The following is a 22967-nucleotide window of genomic DNA, read 5'->3' on the forward strand; positions in this document are numbered from 1 at the left end:
TATATTTGCCATCTAATAAAAAATCACCAGGTATGTAAAGAAATAAGAAAATATGATTTACAAAAAAAGAGATAAATAAATCAACTGAAACTGACTCAAAACTGATGCAGGTGTTAGAATCAGAAAACAAGGACATTAAAACAATTATTATAACTATACTCTATTCTGTATCTTCAAAAAGTTAAGTAGAGACATGGAAGATATAATAATAAAAAAAAAAAAGCAAATTGAACTTATAAAGATGGAACCCATGGGAATTAATACCAGGTTAGACATTATAGAAAAAAGATTACTGGTCTTGAAAACATAGCAGTAGATGTCATCCAAAACAAAATAGAGAAAATAAAATCTGTGAGCTGTGGGACAACTTCAAGTATCCTAAATGCATGTGTAACTGGAGTCCCCAGAGAAGAGAAAGATGGAAGACAAAAAAAAAAAAAAAAAAAAGTTTGAAGAATTAAGAGTCAAAAATTTTCTAATTTTCAAGGTGCCTGGGTAGCTTGGTCAGTTGAGCATCCTACTGTTGATTTCAGCTCATGTCATGATCCCAGGGTCATGGGATGCAGTCCCACATCAGGCTCTACATTGAGCATGGAGCCTGCTTGGGATTCTCTCTCTCCCTCTCTCCCTTTACCCCTCTCCCATTCATGCTCTTTCTCTCTCTCTTAAAACATTTTTTTCTAGGGGCGCCTGGGTGGCTCAGTCAGTTGAGCGTCCAACTTCGGCCCAGGTCATGATCTCGCGGTCCCTGGGTTCGAGCCCTGCATCGGGCTCTGTGCTGACAGCTCGGAGCCCGGAGCCTGTTTCGGATTCTGTGTCTCCTTCTGTCTCTGACCCTCCCCTGTTCATCCTCTGTCTCTCTCTGTCTCAAAAATAAATAAACATTAAAAAAAATTTAAAAAAAATTTTTTTCTACTTTTCATGAAAACTATAAATTCACAGATGCAAGAAGCTCAACAAATCCTAAGCACAAAATAAAGAAAACTACACAAAGCACATCATAATCTAATTGCTTCAAAAAAGTGAAAAGAGAAAATCTGAATAGCAGCCACAGAAAAGATATGAAGAAGAAAGAAGCAAAGACAAGAATGTAGGCGGATTTCCCATAAGAAACAATGGAAGCAAGAAGACAGTGGAGCAACCTCTTAAAATACCAGGGAAGGAAATACCGTCAAACTAAAATCTTGTGCCAAAAATATATTTTCAAACAAAAATGCAAAAATATTTTTTGAGACACAGAAAAACTGAAGGAATTCATTACCAGTGAACTCACATTGAAAGAAATGTGGTGGAAATATGGCCTCCATAAGTTAATGAACAGTACCAGAAATGGTAACTGCATGGGTAAAAATATATTATTCTTTTCATTTAAATCACATTAAAAGATACTGTATATTTAAACAAAAAATAGTAACAATGTAATATGGAGTTTATAGTATATGTAAAAATATAGCATATGACAATTAGCACAAAGGCTGAAAAACAGAAGTATGGCTCTTCTTATAAGTGAAATAGTATACTATCACCTGAGAGTAGATCATGGTAAATTAAATATTGTAAACTCTAAAGCAACTCCTAACATGACAAAACAAAGAGTTACGGCTAATAAGCCAACAAAGATAAAATGGAATCATAAAAAATACTGAATAACTCCAAAAGAAAGCAGAAAAACAGGAAAATGGAAATAAAAACAGATGGGACAAATAGCAAATGGCCAGATGACAAACTTAAACTTATCCATATTAATAATCACATGAAACGTATATGGTCTAAAACACAAATTAGAAAGCAGAGCATATCGTACTAAACAAAAAAAGCAAGACTCAACTATGTGCTGCTTACAAGAAATGCATTTTCAGTACAAAGACACAAATTGGATAAAAGTAAAAATATGGAAACATATCAGAATAACACTAATTAAAAGAAGAATATTATCCAGAGCAAAAAGGTAAAGAGGGTTATTTTCAAAAAGGTAAAGAGGGTTATGAAAAAGGGATATGTTCATCATGAGACATAACAATCCTAAATGCTTATGTACCTAATAAAAGAATTTCAAATAAATGAAGCAAAAAACTGATAAAAATGCAAGGAGAAACAGATAATCCACAATTACAGTCAGAGATTTCAATATCCCTGCCTGAATAATTGACAGAAATTAGTCAAAATATTAACAAGGATATAGAAAATTTCAACAATGCTATCATCCAATCTAACTAACTGACATTTATAGAACACCCAAGAACAGCAAAAAAAAAAAAAAAAAAAAAAAAAAAAAAGGACATTCTTTTCAGGTGCTCAATGAAGATTTACCAAGATAGATCATATTCTAGGTCATAAAACAAATCTCAAAAAATCTGAAAGAATTCCAAGTCATACAAAGTATCTCTCTGACCACAAAAGAAATAAATTAGAAATCAACAAGTAGTTAAGAGGTAGCTCTAACATAGGCAGCTTTTAACTGCCTTCCCACAACTACCTTATTAAAAGCATTCCACCGGATAAATTTTGTTTCTCTGCAATATACTTAATGTTCCATGGCATCACAGTCCTGCCAAGTGACTGTGGTGTAACGAAAGGAAGTTTTACTGCTATTTCTTACTCTATTCATTAATTAAAGGAGAATGGGAAAATCACTAATCTGTAATTGCTTTCAGAATACATTCTCAGTGCAAGGCACAGAGTAGTATCAATAAACATGTACAAATAAATGAGTAAAGGATATTCCAGACTAAATAAAAACTACGTGCAGAAGCCTTGAATCAAGAACAGCCATGGAATATTTAGAACAAGAGAAGACCGTGTGGCTGAAGTGCAGAATATATGGGACAGATGGAAGACAACTACTATTGAGGAGGAGGTCAAGGACAAATTGATCATCATTATCATTGTCATCTTCATCATCTAGACATCTTTGTTAAGTGCATTATATATATATTTCCAAAGGCAACACTGTAAAATAGGTATCGTCACCATTTTGCAACTAAGAAACTTAAGGCTTAGCATGGTTAATAAACTTGCTCAAAATTAGTAGTAAATACAACTCTCAAGATGTGACTCCAAAGTCTATCCTTTAACTATTATTAGTATGGTGCCTCCAAATTCTGTGAAAAAATATGCCATATTTGTATTTGTTGTGCTCTCTTTCACTTTTTACTAGTATTAAGAAAATGTTTTCATGTCATTCTTGGCTCTTCAAGTTGGCCTGCCTTCCTATCTTAATTTCTGTATCCTAATATAGAAAATTGATTTTCTCTAATATTTTTACTTCCTTGGCATTCTAAATTCCACATTATTTCTTCATGTAGTTTCTTTCATATGTGGCCATTTCAAATTCACTTTACTGTTTCCATCATAATTTTCAGTTCCTTCTGTTTTTCCTTCCTGTCGATGGTGGTTCTCCAGATAAAGAATTCCCAATCATCATTTATCCCCTAATTTTCATTAAACGGAGAATTTACCATTTACAATTTTTCCTCAAACTATTTTTCAAGTTACCAAACTTCCACCTTGTCATTAGGCCAATTTTATCTTTGTGGGCTGTGAATTTTTATCTTTTACTTATATATTTAATCACACGCCTACTAGTAGCAATATTTTTGCCTATTAAAGGTTTCTTTAAATTTTTCTCCTTTTGCTACATTAGTTTATAAACACTTCAGTTAAAAGCAACTCCATCTGGACATTTATAATTCTAGTAGTGCAACTCTATAATCTGAAAAATGGGGTGCTTCGGTGGCTGTCAGTTAAGCTCCCAACTCTCAATTTAGGCTCAAGTCATGATCTCAAAGTTCATGAGTTCAAGCCCTCTGTTGGACTCTGAGCTGACAGAGGGGAGCCTGCTTGGGATTCTCTCTCTCTACCTCTCTCTCTCGCCCCTCCCTCACTGTCTCACCCTCTCTCTCTCTCTCTCAAAATAAATAAACTTTCTGTACCTCCCTTACTCTCTCAGTCTTTCTCTCTCTCTCAAAATAAATAAACTTTGTTTTTAAATCTGATAAATTATGACACAGCCAGGCATGTGTCTCCATTGCTCGATAATAGTCAACTGAATTTTTTCCCATTGATAGAATCATAACATAGAAAAGAAAAATAGCTAAAATAAATATTTTTAAAAATTTTCTTCCCGGAATTTTTATTCTGAAGAAAATCTGTGATTAGATACAATATTACTGAAATTTTATATATTAAAAAAGGCCTTACAACAAGTCTTTTTCCAGAACCAAGTTTTTGTTGTTCAGTCTCCTGTCTTTTATCTGCATCCGTTGCAAAAGCAAGCACCTGGTACCTGTTTGAAAGACATGAATAATTATAAATGATTTTACAGTTAAAAAGCATAAGTTATTTTAAACTTTAAAATCACATAATCTATAAACTTTACAAACTGCTTTTCTGGGGGGCACCTGGGTGGCTCACTGGGTTAAGCGTCTGACTTCAGCTCAGGTCATAATACTGGTGGTTCGTGGGTTCAAGCCTGCTTTGGATTCTGTGTCTCCCTCTCTCTCTGTATCTCTTTCTCTCTGTCTCTCTCTCTCTCTCTCTCAAAATATATAAACATTAAAAAAAATTAATTGCTTTTTTCTTGGTTTTAAAAAACTGAAATTTAAGATCGAATTCTTCTTGAATGACACTGTGACATGAGACTATGTAAACCTGTCATGATAAAGAAATTATAACTATGTCCTAAAATTCAATATTGGGTAAAGAGCTCTGCCAACGGTCAAAGCATTTCCATTAGAATTTTATGTGACGAACAACAATAGCTAAGAAAGATCCGGCAGCAAAACCTCACATAGAAAAAAATGTAAATAATGCAAAGCAGCCAGGTGTAGTAGAAACTGTTAATAGATATTCTATGGAACCCAGAAGACCGGAGTTTAACCCCCAGCTAAGCCACTTACTAGTTGGCAAATTAATTACTCCATGTCTTATCTTCCCCATCTATAAAATGGGAATAGTCTCTAACTCAAACATGGATAAAAGAATTTAAAAATAATTTAGTGCCTAGTACAGTAACTGGCATATATTAGGTGCCCAACAGATTGACAGACAGATACAGATGTACACATATATAAAGATCAATCACCTAGTAGTTTATCTGGTATGTAATAAGTTCTCAATAGGGGGCATTACAGACATTATGACTTTCTGTAAGTATTTTATAGCTTTTATTTCATTAGTAACATTTGGTTCAAAGCATTCTTTAAAACAATTTATACAGGGCACCTGGGTGGCTCAGTCAGTTAAGCATCAGACACTTGATTTCGGCTCAGGTCATGGTCTCACAATTCGTTGAGTTCAAGCCTAACACTGGGCTTGGGATTCTATCTCTCCCCTCTCTCTCTGTCCCTACCCTGCTCACACTCTCTCTCAAAATAAATAAACTTTGAAAAAATTATAAATATCATTTGATCTAGAAATGATTAATTTAACAAATAAAATTTAAATTCCCTGTTTCCCATAATATAATGTTATATTGTTAAAGTAATAATCCTACTCTAAATGAAGAAAGTTTAGGCTCACAAATTCCGTTCTTTCCTATGAATCAAAACTCTTATGTTGTTCTTCCGCAGCTAAGAGGAAAATCAGTAGATATATCTGGACGTCTCATACTGTCTAAGAGAAAGATATCTGAAAGTATAAAACTCAGGGCCCTGAATGAATAAAAGCAACATGGAATACCTAAATGGGCATTGAAATGTACACTGGTATGCAAATGTCATATACTAACTCTTAAACTATCTCAATCAGGAATACTTTGTAAAGAAAAAAAAGCCTTTACTTGCAGTTGGATGCAGAATGACTATGAATTAAGGCAGATCTTGCAAGGTATTTATTAAAATCAGTCCTATGGTTAATATGAAAGCTTAATGTATATGAATTTTACCAATTTAGCAAAGATATAGTAGTGATCCAATACATCTAATATATCTAAGCTCTGACAAAGAAAAAAACTATTATATGGTCTGTATCCATCAGGACCTCCCAAGTAGTTGTAGAGATTCATATACAAATAAGTACAATTCAGAGTGCCCTGTGCCAATAATAGAAGATATACACATAGTACCATGGGAACATGATGGCAGACACAAGTAATTGGAATGGAGGAAATATGTATGTTTTTGATATAGGTTCAGGAGAAGAAAGCTAGGTTTTAAAGAATGAGTGAAAACCCATCATACTGGTAAAGGGGTAAAGGCATTATGGCAAAGCCAACAGCACATGAAAAGGCATGCAGTAAAAGAGACATGAAAGGCCACGACAGGAGTTTAGGAGAGATGCATGGCAGGGAGGAATGAGTCATGGGAAACGAGACAAAAAAGGTAGGAGGGTAAAGATCTCAGCCTTGTAAAACCATGCTAAGAAATTCCATGGGCAGTTTCAGCAAATATGTCCATACCATTTGAGAGTGACCTGCAAAATCCCTAAGTCTCCAACAGTGCCAAATAATTAGACCTCACATTCCAACCTTCATATAGGATTGTTTTACTCTTCCCAGTTCACAGTATCAGAAATAGTATGCACTGGTGACTAAAACATCAGCCCAGACCTGGGCCTGCTATAGATCCAACCTCAGGCAATTAATTACATAGGCGGTTCATTTCCTGCACACACCAACCTACTAGAGGAAGATATGGATATTAATGAGATTGTCGTAAACATCCAAAGCTTTTGAGCTGTTTGAAGCTTCTTATAGAACTACAAAGCATTATTATTTCATCCAGGAATAAGTGAGCCCCTAAAGGGGCCTCATTAACATCAAACAGCAGGCAGAGACACAGCCAAAATTGACTCCTGATTTCCAAATCCAGACCATTTCTCTTCCTGGAAGACAACTCACAAGAGCATTTTATTACTAAACGTAATTGACAGTAAATTTAGATGATGACAAACTTACAATACCATCTACTTTATAGTTCTTCCCTAAATCCTCCTTCTGTGACCAATAATGTACATGGAAACCTATTTCCAAAACCAAACAATTCCAGGCAGAATAGAAATTTCAAAATAAAGAAAACATTTGGTGTTTTTTTTTCTTACCACTTGAATGTTCAGTGATAGAAGTTGAAGAATAAAATTCCCTTGTTGTGACTGCTGAGAGAATAATCAGGCACAGTGTAGTAAGATTTCACGAAGAGTGTGTCCTATGTGTTTCTCAACAGAAAGGCACTAATCACAAATACATCAAGTCCAGATGAATGGTAGCACTTTTTGACCGAATAGCCACAAAGGCTTAGCAGATCCTGTGGAGCACCAATGACAAACTCAACCATATAATTTAGTGCTCTTCCATGTCACATCGTAAAAACCAGCAGCAAGTAACTAAAATATGGATTGAGGTGTCACAGAATACAAAAGTAAACCCTCCAAAATCATTTATTTTCAAATGAAACATATACCTCAAAGGTACCAGGAGATTTTGGAAACTTGATATTTAACCCAGAGAACTCTACTAGAAATGGAAGCTCCGGATACAGAGCATTACTAAATTCATTACAAACAGAACTAAAACATTCTTAATTATGCCAGGAAGGATCACTTTAATTGAAAGGTACCAGCAACAAAATAGAAACTTTCCTTACAACTTTTCACTCCTTTGTCAAGTTATGGTTAAACATCTATGTTTGGCAATGTACAATGCTAGGCATTACAGGAGTCACAAAATCCCTGCCATCAGCCCTGTCAATGAGAAAAAGAAGCAAATATGTAATATCAGTTAAAGTGTGATGACTACTTGTGGAAAGAGCAGAAAAACTACTCCGCGAATTGAGAAGGAGGTGTTACAGCTAGGTCAGGAAAGAACTGAAGGAGAGAGGGGAGGCTTACGGACACAATTTCCATATACAGAAAAGAAAGGAAAAACTTCAGAGTGTAGCGTGAGCAAAAGAGGATAAAGAGAAAAGCCGTAAACATATCTGGAAAACAAACATTTCAATTTGGCCAGAGCCTAAGGCTAGTGAAGAATACAATATTCTTTCTACAATATTGCCAATTAAACTCTACAAGTACATTTTTTTAATACATGAAATTTATTGTCAAATTGGTTTCCATACAACACCCAGTGCTCATCCCAAAAGATGCCCTCTTCAATGCCCATCACCTACCCTTCCCTCCCTCCCACCCCCCCATCAACCCTCAGTTTGTTCTCAGTTTTTAAGAGTCTTTTATGCTCTGGCTCTCTCCCACTCTAACCTCAATTTTTTTTCTTCCCCTCCCCCATGGGTTTCTGTTAAGTTTCTCAGGATCCACATAAGTGTGAAAACATATGGTATCTGTCTTTCTCTGTATGGCTTATTTCACTTAGCATCACACTCTCCAGTTCCATCCACGTTGCTACAAAGGGCCATATTTCATTCTTTCTCATTGCCATGTAGTACTCCATTGTGTATATAAACCACAATTTCTTTATCCATTCATCAGTTGATGGACATTTAGGCTCTTTCCACAATTTGGCTATTGTTGAGAGTGCTGCTATAAACATTGGGGTACAAGTGCCCCTATGCATCAATACTCCTATATCCCTTGGGTAAATTCCTAGCAGTGCTATTACTGGGTCATAGGGTAGGTCTATTTTTAATTTTTTGAGGAACCTCCACACTGTTTTCCAGAGTGGCTGCACCAGTTTGCATTCCCACTGACAGTGCAAGAGGGTTCCGGTTTCTCCACATCCTCTCCAGCATCTATAGTCTCCTCATTTGTTCATTTTAGCCACTCTGACTGGCGTGAGGTGATATCTGAGTGTGGTTTTGATTTATATTTCCCTGATGAGGAGCAATGTTGAGCATCTTTTCATGTGCCTGTTGGCCATCTGGATGTCTTCTTTAGAGAAGTGTCTATTCGTGTTTTCTGCCCATTTCTTCACTGGATTATTTGTTTTTTGGGTGTGGAGTTTGGTGAGCTCTTTATAGATTTTGGATACTAGCCCTTTGTCCGATATGTCATTTGCAAATATCTTTTCCCATTCCGTTGGTTGCCTTTTAGTTTTGTTGATGGTTTCCTTTGCTGTGCAGAAGCTTTTTGTCTTCATGAGGTCCCAATAGTTCATTTTTGCTTTTAATTCCCTTGCCTTTGGGGATGTGTCAAGTAAGAAATTGCTGCAGCTAAGGTCACAGAGGTCTTTTCCTGCTTTCTCCTCTAGTGTTTTGATGGTTTCCTGTCTCACATTCAGGTCCTTTATCCATTTTGAGTTTATTTTTGTGAATTGTGTAAGAAAGTGGTCTAATTTCATTCTTCTGCATGTTGCTGCCCAGTTCTCCCAGCACCATTTATTAAAGAGACTGTCTTTTTTCCATTGGATATTCATTCCTGCTTTGTCAAAGATGAGTTGGCCATACTTTTGTGGGTCTAGTTCTGTCGTTTCTATTCTCTTCCATTGGTCTAACTACAAGTACATTTTAAAACACTTATCTAAAGCCTCTCATCTACTTAGCAATGTACTAGGTACATGTAGGAGTGTGGCGAAAGATGTGTAGCAAAGAGAAGGAGAGAAAATAAAGTTCATCATAGGTATTCTTCTTCAGGGAACCTCCCTCCACTGAACTCCTACTGAGAGGTCCCACCTCTAGGCCTCCTCAGTATCCTATGCACAGCTCACTAGAGCCTCTATCACAGTAAACTCAGTTGACTGACTTGCCACCTCCCACACTTGCTTGCGTACTGTTTGAAGACAAGAGAGAGCTCTTATCTGACTCTGCATTTCTGGTAGTTGGCATAGTGTTTGACACAAAGAAGCCTCTTGAAAAATATTTGCTGAATGAATAATTGAATAAATGAACTAACTTATTCAGTCAGTGAACAGATGTTTAAGATAGATTCTGCTCTCAGGAATCTGATAAAGCAAGACATACTCTGGAATATTTCAGCAGAATACAAGAAGGCAATATATGGTATTTGGCAAAAATCAGTGTTTTAGGCAATAATATATCAAGGAGGTGAAAAAAATGAGGATAACTGAACCAGTTAACTTTAAAAGTCGCTTCCAAATCTGAATGTCCACATCAATGAAGGAAAAATGTGACCAGATCATACAGATCACTGAATGTCAAGATATGAAGCTTTCAATTTTTTAATGGGAAACAAAACTTATCTTAAAGAGGTATTTTAAAAGGGTAGATTATGAGAAGGATCCTTCCAAGTCTAGATCAGAAGAAAATCAGAAATCCAAGTGAGGAAATAAAGGCCTGAATGCCAATGGAAATGGGAAGCAAAGGCTGAATACAAAAGGGAAAAAAGTAGAAGCATGAGGATTTATTGACTAAATAACTCTGACAAGTAAAGGAAAGAAAAAGAGATAATCCAAAAAGACAATCCAAAATTTAGACAAACATTGCTAAGAGAATGGTGGTACCTAAGCCCCTTCCACCCCCCTTAAAAAGCAAACAATTCTCTCACTTCAAAAGAAAAACAATGCTCAAAGTGCATTCTTGAATTAGAATCACCTAGAGTAAGTGTTTGCAGTGATGATTCCTGGGTCTTATCTCCAAAACTACTAAATCAAAATTGAGTGTACTGGCAATTGTGAATCTATAAATGTGTATTTTGTAACAGGCTGACCACGTGATCCTCATGCAGACTAAAGTTTGAGATTCACAGCCTTCATTATTCCTATCTGAATATAATTGAGCTTGCTTTAAAGTAATTAAATATCAGTATCAAAAGTGAAAACAAATTATGTCTTATAAGCCTTTCATATTAACTGATTACATTCTATTAACTGAGTATAAATAGATGAAGCCTCAAAAGAACAAACCTACAGTTTTCATGCTTCCTCCAATCCTAAATTGCACCAGTGATTATCATTTAATTTAATCTATTAAACTTGAAACCATATATAAATGTGATATACTATTTAACATTATAAATCTTCTTAATTGTCATCATTTCACAATAATCACATATCCCATGCATTTTTACCATTATAAAAGATCCACATAATGGATACGGTGTGTATTTTTAGTCCTAGATGGAGATAGACTTAATAGATTGGTATGTTGGTAAATTACCATAGTTCAAAGAGAGTGAGCTTCTTTGAGATTAAACTTACACATTAAGGAAACCTACACATTGCTTCCTCATCCAGTCACTCCTGGAGTTATTACCAAATGAATTCCTAGGCACATATTTCAAAGACTAAGTCATGGAGCATTCAAATCTTTGTATTGTGACCCCAGCATAGCACTGCCAGTATCCCTACTTGGCAGGAGTTGAGGCAGAGACCTGGGTGGAAAACTGAAAAGCAGATCTCCTCAATATTGCTTAAGCTCTGGCAGGCTTGAATGAATTATACAGATATTTTTCTCAACCTCTCAAAATAAGTATATTTTATTTCTTACCAGTAGCAATGCCACAATTCATTCGTCCCCTTTGGACAAGAGCCATAGAAGTTAAAGAAGGAATATAATATAATGATATACTACCTCCATCAGTTAACTTCTGCTTAGTCACAAACATTTGCTTATGTTCAGAGTTTTGAATCTAAGAAACCTTGACAATAATTCGCAAAAGGTAGATTGTCACTTATGAACGGGATAGTACATTAACTTGCTATTTGCACAATATTGAAACATGTAGACAAAAATTTATAGCTGTTGCCTGATGAATTTATATTTTCTTCCCTCCTTGGGAAAAATCATGCAACCAAAAATAATAAAATGAAAATCTATAATGAAGTGTTGCCTAGATGTTAAGTTCTAAATATTGCCATCAGTACGATAACAACAATAAAGTTACTGAAGATACCATAATCCTCCAAGTCTGTTTCTTTTCCCAGCATGAATTTGTACTTTCTTTTCCCTATTCTCCCTTCCAACAAAAAACATACCCTCCAAAAACTCAAAATCTTGATTTTTATTGAAATTTAGCTGGTAGAGGAGACAAAAGTCTCTCTCAAACACAGTTCCCCCAAACCAGTAAAAATTTCTAGCAAAAACGATCATTGGTTTTCATACGGTCATTTTCGTACTTCATTTCTACTATGAATTATTCTTTTAAAAATATTCATAATAACACTTGTATTTCTTGCCAGTATTCTTTCTATGTCACATATTTTTTATAAAAATCATTCCATATATGCATCTTTGTATCTGGCTTTTTTCACTCATACTGTACTCTATTATTTTTAATTCAGGGATAGTCACAACAATTAATCAGCATTTTCTATGGGGTGGCAACTTGACATACATTCAATCCTTTTAACAAGCTTGTCAAAATAGCCATTATTCCCACAACTTCATGGGCAATTAATCTTTGACAAAGCAGCAAAGAATGTCCAATGGGAAAAAGTCTCTTCAACAAATAGTGTTGGGAAAACTAGAGAGTGACATGCAAAAGAAACTGGGCCACTTTCTTACATCATACACAAAAATAAATTCAAAATGGACTAAAGACCTAAATGTGAGGACTGAGACCATAAAAATTCTAGAAGAGAACAAAGGCAGTAACCTTTTTGACATCAGCTGTAGCAACTTCTTTCTAGATTTGTCTCCTGAGGCAAAGGACACAACAGCAAAAATCAACTATTGGGACTACATCAAAATAAAAAGCTTCTGCACAGCAAAGGAAATGATCAACAAACTAAAGGGCAACCTACAAAACGGATGAAGGTATTTGCAAATAACATATACGATAGGCTTAGTATCCAAAATATATAAAGAACTTATAAAACCCAACCTTCAAAAAACAAATAATCCAATTACAAAATGAGAAGATGTGAACAGACATTTCTCCACAGAATACCTACAGATGGCCAACAGACACGTGAAAAGATATTCATCATCACTTACCATCAGGGAAATGCAAATCAAAACTACAATGAAATATCACCTCACATCTATCAAAATGGCTACAATCAACAACACAATAAACAAAAGGTGTTGACAAGGATGTGGAGCAAAAGGTACCCTCTTGCACTGTTGGTGGAAAATGCCAACTGGAGCAGCCACTCTGGAAAACAGTATGGAGGTTTCTCAAAAAGTCAAAAAAAAATTTATCAAGGTTAAAAACAGAACTATGCAATGATCCAGCAATCATACTACTGGATATTTACTCAAAGAATACAAAGACACTAATGCAAAGGGATACATACACCCTATGTTTATAGCAGAATCATTTACAATATACAAGATATCGAAGCAGCCCAAGTGTTCATCTTTTGATGAATGAATAAAAAAGATACAGTATGTATATGTGTGTGTGTGTGTGTGTGTGTGTGTGTGTGTGTGTGTGTGTGTGTAGAGAGAGAGAAGTACAATGGAATATTATTCAGCCATTAAAAAGAACGGAATCTTGCCATTTGCAATGGCATGGGTGGAGCTAAAGAGTAAAATGCTAAGTGAAATAAGTCAGGGAAAGACAAAATAAATATGACTTCACTCATATGCAGAATTTAAGAAACAAAACAAATGAGCAGAGGGAAAAAAGAGAGAGACAAATCAAGAAACAGGCTCTTAATTACAGAGAACAAACTGATGGTTACCAGAGGGGAGTGAGGTTGGGGGACAGGTTAAATAGGTGATGGGGATTAAAGAGTACACTTGTGATGAGCACTGGGTGATGCATGAATTGTTGAATCACTATATTATATACCTGAAACTAATATAATACTCTATGTTAACCACCTGGAATTATAAGAAAAACTTTAAAAGCCAAATAAATAAATAAATAAATAGCCATTATTATCCCCTTTACAGCCAGGATAAGGACACTGACCATCAAACAGCTGCTCATAGAAAAATGAGGATTCCAGTTCAGGTCGACCTCTCTCCAAATCCTTTATCAATCTCTACACTATACTGCCTTTCAAATATTTTACAACATATAAATGATATCCTCTAAATCACCACAATTGCAATTTTATCAAAGAAACTGGTCTTTTTTTAATATTCAGCTTTTTGTAAAAAAAAAAAAAAAATTAATCAGCAATATACACACCAAAAGTCATGATTCCGAAGATTCAACATCCAAACTTACTTGTAACTTTCCACTTGTCGACAGGAAGAGACAGTAATGAAGGAATCAGTACGAGAACTGTAAGCAAGAGGGCCAGGTAAAAGAGAACCAGGGAGAAATCTCCCAAAAGCATAGCTTTCCTGTTCAAACACCATCAGCATCCCATCCATAGACTGGATACAAATTAAATCTCGACCTAAAGAAAAATTAGAGGAAATTAGGTGACCTTTTTATAATGGTTTTCATTTATCACTATCCATCACAAATATGCCATAGTTAATTTATCCCCAGGGTCAATACAAGCAGCTTAAATTTTAAATTACAAACTGATAAAGCTATCAGATTACTATATATCAGTATATATACATTTCCCAATTTTGAAATTATTCAGATGTCTATAATTTTAAGTATACTTATTTTCATTTGCTATAATGCTAAAATCTCTAGGTCAAGATAGATAACCTCTAAGAAAAATCATGACCCTTGTAAGATATCATTTTTTCCAAAATCAGAAATAAAACTGTTCAGCAGAGGCTACTTCTCTTCTTCATAGGTCAATCTCATATTTTCAAATGACTTAGACAGCAGTTAAACACAACAGACCAAATCCACAGACATGTATCAGGTACTAGTTGTACACACATCACAGTGTTAACTACTACTAGAAATGAAAAATACTAATATTGAAAAATACCATTCACTGATTGAATTGTTTCCTGCCCTAGAAACAGACAAAACATCTATAAAATACATATCAAATAACTCAAAAAAGACTAACAGTCTGGGCTCAGTCTGGGCTCCGAGTAGGAGCAATTACTAGCCCTATCCATCTGAAAAAGAGAAATGTCGTATTATAAGGTATTAGGAGTTATTAAATGGATTTAATATACTTTGGTATTGCTCAGTCATTTGCCAAAAAAAAAAAAAAAAACTTGTGCCAGAGATGCTGTTTCCTCTAGTAGCCATTCTTTTGATACCTGAATTATCACTAGACACATGGTCATGCAGCACACAAGCTTACTTTCCTATTTCAGATACAAGCCTATTATAGATATAATTATATGATTATGTTCTTGCCAGTGAGATAGGAGCAGAGGTGATATGTACAACATCCAGATATGCCCTTAAAAGGACTGAGTATACACTTCTCTCTGCTGTTCCCAGCATGATGGTGGGGCTGGAATAGCTATCTTGGCCTCACAGAAAGAAGCCACATATTGAAGATAACAGACTCCTCCCCCTCCCCACCCCACTACAGCCCTGGACCACTTTATCTCCTTATCTTTCTTATTTCTTATTTAAACCATCATTAATTTTGCATCTTTGTTAATGCATTCAAATGTCTGTATTGTAAATAACACAGAACTTACCTGAACCTAAAGATCCATCAGCATTGCTGACTCTTAAAATTTAGTTTCATTTGATTGGATCCTGGTACCAAAAAACAACCAGGTATAGAAGACATTGGAACAACTGGGGAAATTGGAATATGACCACATGTTAAAAAAAAAATTAGGAACTGTTAAGTTTCTTAAGTGTGATCATGGTATTATGATTATGAAAGAGAACGTTCTTTATTGGGAGATATATGCTATAATATTTATGAGTGAAGTAGCACAAGATCTGTACCTTACTTTTAAGTGGTTCGTTAGAAAACATCTGTGTGTGTATACACATGCATATATACATTGACAACTATTGACTCTAGATGGTGGAAATATGGTGTTCATGTTACTTTTTCTGAAACTCAAATTTCTTCACAATAAAAATATAGACAAAATAAAGCGTTTAAATATATACCTTTTGTATATAAATGCACTTTCTTAACAATCAGAGAGGGAACTGAACATTAGTGAATTGAGTGGGACCGGGGAGGAGAACAATAAATTTAATCTTAATAAGTCAAGAATCAGAGAGACAAAAAAAAAAAAAAAAAAAGAATCAAAGAGACAAAAGAAATCCAATCAATAAAAAATTTATGCAATGACTCTGACCTTTGATGGCGAGTATTACTGTAGCCAAAATGTATTCTTGATGTCTGTATTATTAAAGAATATGAGGTCAGAGTATGTGTATTTCCAAGTAGAAGTGCCAACAAAATTTGAATTCATTTCAGTATGTTGAATGCCACTGAACTACAAATCTTCAGACTCCCAAAGACCTAAAAGAAGTGGTCCTTATAATGTAGGTTCCAAGACCACCAGCATCAGCATCGTCTTGGAAATGCAAATTCTAGGGCTCCTCTCTAGCTCTACTAAATCAGAAACTCTAGTGATAGGGTCCAGCAATTCTAGGTTTTACCAAGCCCTAGAGGCTATCTGATGCATGCTAAAGTTTGACAACCACTGCCTTAGCATGGTAAAACAAAGAGCTAGAGCTTGAAAAAAACTTGAGCCCCAGAGAAAACTTGGCTCCTTAGCATGGCACTATATGAAGTCTTATTTCCTGAAATTCTAGCAATATAGAAGAGAGCGTTTATACTGCAATGTCCACATGGGCTGCCTCCAGAGTCAGATAATCTGGGCTTTGAGTCTAACTCCACCAATTATTAGCTGTGGGCTCCCGGCTCAAGTCTCCCTATCTGCAAGATGGCACACCTACCTTAGTTAGCTTTTGTGAGAATTAAATGAAGTAATGGATGAAAACCAAATCCAGCAGGTGGCAAATACTCCATCACATTATAACTTTATAAGTATTTTCTAAGTCTCATACTACATGTGTATTAATGTTTAACTACCTGATGATTCCCACATACATCATAATGGTGTATGGTTCCTTGATTTTGCTTATATTATGACCTTTCCCAAAAAAATTCTTACATTTATTCTCCTGGTCTAATGAACATCTGCTGGCAGCCTCTTGGTCATCCCATCTCCTCTCTTCCTATCTCTAGTCATGAGATATGAAGAAGACTGACTATATTCTAAGCTTGACAATAGGCCCTGGCTTACCAATTAGTGTCTCACTAATCACAGTGATTGGTTCAGGGATAGGTATAATTTACAGCTAAAATTAACTTTCTGGGTTTAGCTAGAACTAGAGAAAAACATACTCTTCCCCCTGAGGAATATGTGAGGAAGATAAAAGTCTCAAACCACAGAGGTCATTTGGCTTTTGCAAAGGAACAATTAAGAGAAGGCCATGGAAGACATGTTTGAGCCACAGTATCAGGTCTCACTTGGAGCCAAACCTACCTGGGAACATTTCAGGGAATAAATTCCATAAATACTGAAGCCACCTTGAGCCACTCTGTCCCTGAATCAAGTCAATCAACCCATTTGTCCTCTGAGAGACATCACAACATTAGGCTCATCTCTTTCCCCCTCAAGCACCCTCCATGTGTGATCCCATCCTCACCTCCATCTTACAACTAATCATCAATTGAAATGATCTGTTTTTGTGTTTCTTGTTCACCCTAAACTAAACGCAAAGGCAGGAGCCATGTCTTACTCATCTTTGTAAATCCAACAGCGATAAAATACCTGGCACATAACAGATGCACTAATAAATGTCTCTTAAACTGAAGTAAGCTAGGCAAAATAATTTATTCATCTAAAGTTCAGATTGGCTGAGATTTTATTCTATGTGTTTCACATACTGCATTTGAAGTATGTGAAAAATGCTTTATTTATTACAATCCTGGCTGCTGATATTTAGAAAAATGTAGGGATCAATCCAAAACATTACTCAAAAATAAATAAATAAATCCTTCAAATCGCTGCTTTGGAAGCCACTTCAGAATACATACCAAAGGCTCCCCTTACAGATAATGGGAACAGAAAGAACAGTCCAGAGAAGCCATGAAAGTTTTGTAGTTCTGATAAAACACAGCCAACAGGAAGCCTTCATAAAACCGATAGGATTTCAGGAGCTATTTAAATGACCTAGCCCTGAACTGTACTCAAAGAGTCCTTACCACATGCTCAGTATTCTATTAGGAGCTGTAAGAAATATAGAACAACAGGAATAAAAATTACTATTGACATTTACTGAGCACCTGTTCTATTCCTTCCTTTGTACTAAACATTTACCCAGCAAATTAGCTATAATCTTTAATAACTCCAAAAGGCGAACAACAGTCCCATTTGACATGAGAAGACTGAAAACCACAGAGCTTAAATAATTTGCCTCATGCCAAAGAGTGAGAAAATGACAGAGCTAGGACTCAAATGAAATCTCACTCTGTTATATCTTACATGTTCCCGAGGAGGCTCCATTATACCACACTAGATCCATTTTAAAAATTAACATAAGCTAACATATAAAATCGAAGTGATGTGAAACAGACTAAGTACTACAGACCATCAAAGAGCTTCATTACAGTGAACAGTCTGAGAAAGATTTCATGAGGTAGGATGTATCCCTAGACTGAGAAGGATAGGGATAATGAAGAGCATTCAAAGGTATGAGTAAAGAAAGTTTGGGGGAGGGAAAAGGAACATACTAGAAGACGCAGAAGCAATTAGACTTGACCTAGTGCAATGCAACAAGTTTTACCAACAGGGCATGAAACGTAAAAGCAAGCAGTAGATTGAAAAGATGACAATATCTTAATGATGCTTCCTCAAAAATGATGACTTAACTATACAAAGAAAAATAAAACAGCTTTTAAAGTTGAAATAATTAGGAAGGTTGGAGATTTCATCAGAATTTAAAATCTGGATATTTATCCTATTGATCTTTAACCATGATGAGAAAAAACTAACCATTGTGATTTCAAACCTTATTTGCGAGATCTGGGAAAGAGTTGAGAAAGGACTTAGCAAAATCATTTTGAAAGGGTATTAAAAATCATTCCCTTTTCATTTTCAAAGGCAAAGAAAAATTTCGTGTCTGTGGGGATGGGGAGATGGAGGCACGAAAGTTCTATTATGACAGCCTTGCAAAATGAACACGATAAATACTGTGTTTCATTTCCTGGTGTTAAAATATCATGTAGCCAAGGCTTTAACATGATGCACAAACATGTTGAACTGACTGTTTAATTAACAGTTTTCTCTACTAAATTATAATATATTCATTAAAGTGGTGTGTAGCACTGTGTGTGCATGCATGCGTACATGTGTGTGTGTCCCCATGCTCACAAGTTCTTTTTACCATGCATGACCCAGAGCACTTTCCATCATTCACTATTATAGCAACAAGGGCCCCATGGTGGGCAGTCCTGAACACCATTTCCTCCATCTCTCTGCTGTCTTTTTCTTCCTGTGGAATCTACACAGCAAAGTAGAATGGCATACATAAAAGAAGACTACCATTACTCAGCATGCTACATGTTTTCTGAATCTCTCTATGCTCATATTTCTTTTACACATTGAGTAAAAATACAAGTGAAGAAATGCAAACGTGACCTGTGGCCAAGCATATATTGCACTTCAGTGTGCAGCTGTCAAAAATACTTGGTCTTTCTCCAAGCCTGAAAAACACATGAAAAACAGCTGTATAGGTAGTCAAAAAGGCAGACAGGAAACATCAAGAGACTGATACATAAGAACAGAAGAGTCCAACAGTCTGTGGAACTTCCGCTTGCTCCTTTTACACATGCACACACGGAAAAATTTTTGTTGTTGTTGTTACAGAAAACCTGAAACACTAACTCATTAATCTTTATTGCAAACCTAACTCAAAAATCATACAACATGCTTGCTATGAGCAAGGACATAAAAATGTTAAGGGTAGAATTTCAACAGATACTGACCTAAAAACAAATGGTGGATGCATTTCTAGGGCTTGCAGGATTTAAAAAAAAATTTTTAATGTTTATTTTTGAGACAGAGAGAGACAGAGTATGAGCAGGGGAGAGGCAGAAAGAGAGGGAGACACAGAATCTGAAGCAGGCTCCAGGCTCTGAGATGTCAGCACAGCGCCCGACATGAGGCTCAAACCCATGAACTGTGAGATCATGACCTGAGCTGAAGTCAGACACTCAGCCAACTGAGCCACCCAGGAGCCTCTAGAGCTTGCAGGATTTTAAATTCACCATTAAATATCATTTTTGTACTTTTTTTATTTTAACCTGTTTTATTTTTTATTTCTTAAAGCATTTTTGTACTTTTTAATTCATATCATCATATAAATAAAACTACCATAATTTTGAAATACATGATACTATTTGATTATGCTTAATAACTAATAATTGGCAATTAAATGAATGAAAGAATAGCTAGCTTCTTTCTTATTACTCTCTCCCTCATATTTTTTTATTTGAGCATTCTAAAAGCAATTAGTGTCTGATAATAATGTAATATTCAAGGAGATTCTAAGTTTAAAACCTTAGTTATATATAAATAAATAAAATTTAAAGCCCTAACCAAACAGAGGAAATCAACAAATAGAACACATGTGTTGAGCTAAATAGCTAATATTTTTAAATATGTACCAGGGAAAAATTACACAAATTCTCAACTATTATTCAAGAGTTTCCCCCAATAAATAACTTCATGAGACTAATTACTTTAAGACTCAAGAAAATAAAAGTTGAGTCTACATACTAACTCTTCCTATGAACTTGCCTTTTGACATTTTAATGTGTCTCATTTTAATAGGTACTTTAATAGCCTTACAAAGACCACTAGTGTGTGTTCGACCAAGCTATTTATCACAATTTTCCCCTTAAACTGTGAACAAGTTTAATAACATATTATAACGAAATTACAACCATTCGTTAAATTAGCATTATATGTGATGGATTCAATATGAATGCAATGTTAGAGTTTAAATGAAGGCCCTAAACATTATATTATCACTTGCATAAGATATTGGGTGAATTACTTTGTCCAATGTAATGATCATGAAAGGTCTGATAACATTCTCCAGAACTCACATTCATTGAACAAATTCCACAAACATTCACTGTTACACCTAGTACATGCTAGGAGAGCCACAGCTGCCACCCTCAGAAAGGTCAGTGAATATGGGAGTTAACCAGTTAAATATTATAATTATGTAAGAACAGAGGCATATTAGACTAAGTTAACAGGCAATGCAACTTGATTAACAGCGTCTGGAAGAATCAAGAAAAGCCTCAAAACAGAGATAACACCTGGGTCTTGCAGGTTGAGAAAGTTTGCCAGACCATCAGAGAAACAAAAGCAGAGAGGGCACACTGCACAGACACATGGATCATAAGAGAACTACCTTGGGAGAGGAGTGAGAACAGTGAACTCTGGGGGAGGGTGTTAGGTGGAGGGAGACTGCTGATGAATACGGCAGGGATGCTCATCAGAACTGATGGCAAAGTCACAACCACAACTTGAAATCAGAGTTGCTGCATCCTTATTTTAGCCCTGAAAGCTCTAACAGTTTCCTTACTGTAAAGTAGTGGTATGAAAAGATTATATGATGTTGCTATAAGGTAAAATACAGTGAAAATATATAGCACCTGATCCTGATAAGCATTCAATAAGTGGTAAGTAAGTAATATTATTGGATTGCCCTCTTCCTTACAGACCAAATCATGTGAAAAAAAACCTTTAAGCTGAGAGGAAAAAGGTGCTTCAGAGCAAAAAGGGCAAGTTTAATGTAAGAAGGAGTACTCAATCGGAAAATTATCCTTTTTGTCAAAGCAAAGGGTCTTTAAGAATTTAAGAACTATGGAAAATCTTTCAAAGCTTAGGTCTGTGTGAACTACTGGCTATTCAAGATGATTTTTTGCCTATTTTAAGTTTACTTTCCCCAAAACAGCAATTTCCCTCACATTAAAATCTCTAAAGAAATGTACTGTGAGTGTGAAGGACTCCTGGGTGGCGCAGTCGGTTGGGCATCCAACTTCAGCTCAGGTCATGGTCTCGTGGTTTGTGAGTTCGAGCCCTGCGTCGGTCTCTGTGCTGACAGCTCAGAGCCTGGAGCCTGTTTCGGATTCTGTGTCTCCCCCTCTCTCTGCCCCTTCCATGCTCATGCTCTGTCTCTCTCTGTCTCTATGTCTCTCAATAACAAATACACGTTAAAAAAAAAATTTTTTTAAGAAAAAGAAAAGAAACATATTATGAGTGTGCCAGAAAGCCCCATCTGGGAATGCACTGTCCCTGCCTCCGCATCCTTCCCCCAACACACACATATCTATAATCTTCCCTCACCTCTTTTATTAATGTTTTATGCAGGATTACCCTGAGTGACATAAGAAAGACAAGACAGATGATGTCATACAGGATGCTTCTTAGCAGCATTCTTTTCTTCTCTCTCATTAAAAAAAAAAAAAAAAAAAAAAAACCTTAAAGAATATAATGTTGGGGGTATAAAATTTTTAAGTAACTAGTTTCAAAGTGAGGTAGATGTCTCAAGGTAATTCCTGTCAGTCATGATAGGAAACCAAAAACCAAAAGAAAATACTAACAAACAGAAAACATTTTAAATATCTCTTCATTTTGTACAAATATTCTTCATTTGCAATATTATCCATCCCATAAAGCAATAACCCCAAAAGCTAAACATTTGCTTTTTATATATTAACTCTCTTAATCCTAAAATCATGAGTGTATCCAAAGAAAGAACAAAAAAACTATAGTCTACACTAGAGTCAGTCAAGCCAATTAAATTAGGTTGTGAAAAATATAACTAAAGGCAAGAAATTCCCAGCTGAGGTTCAGCTTCATCTAAACTCATACAATTTTTAAAAAGTAAATAAAAAAGAATTAGGGATAAAGACAACGGTAACTTTAAATTTCCTGAACTGTCAACTCTTTTTTTTTTTTTTTCCAACGTTTATTTATTTTTGGGACAGAGAGAGACAGAGCATGAACGGGGGAGGGGCAGAGGGAGACGGAGACACAGAATCGGAAACAGGCTTCAGGCTCTGAGCCATCAGCCCAGAGCCCGACGCGGGGCTCGAACTCACGGACCGCGAGATCGTGACCTGGCTGAAGTTGGACGCTTAACCAACTGTGCCACCCAGGCGCCCCCTGAACTGTCAATTCTTATCACAAAGTTTGATGTGCCATTTAACCATTGTTTGCTCTAATAAATTTCCTTGGATTCTTCTAAAAGAAGCAGCTAAAATACCTTATCTTTAATAAAACTCATAAAAA

The 22967-nt window shown here is 35.7% G+C and overlaps 1 protein-coding gene across 10 annotated transcripts in view; it reads right to left on the reverse strand.

The window, feature by feature from the left end:
* The window catches only part of BBS9 (Bardet-Biedl syndrome 9), a 447491-nt gene that overhangs the window by 318417 nt on the left and 106107 nt on the right, over positions 1–22967 (reverse strand). For all 10 annotated transcript variants that reach the window (XM_040472285.1, XM_040472287.1, XM_040472283.1 and 7 more), the window contains 2 exons: positions 13966–14140; positions 4201–4285 (listed from right to left, as the gene is read on the reverse strand). In XM_040472285.1, coding sequence (XP_040328219.1) covers positions 4201–4285; positions 13966–14140 — 260 coding nt within the window. The remainder of the gene's footprint in view (positions 1–4200; positions 4286–13965; positions 14141–22967) is intronic.

The sequence above is a fragment of the Herpailurus yagouaroundi genome, unplaced genomic scaffold (assembly GCF_014898765.1).
Source record: "Herpailurus yagouaroundi ecotype Mexico unplaced genomic scaffold, PumYag 100, whole genome shotgun sequence".
Classification (NCBI taxonomy): domain Eukaryota; kingdom Metazoa; phylum Chordata; class Mammalia; order Carnivora; family Felidae; genus Herpailurus; species Herpailurus yagouaroundi.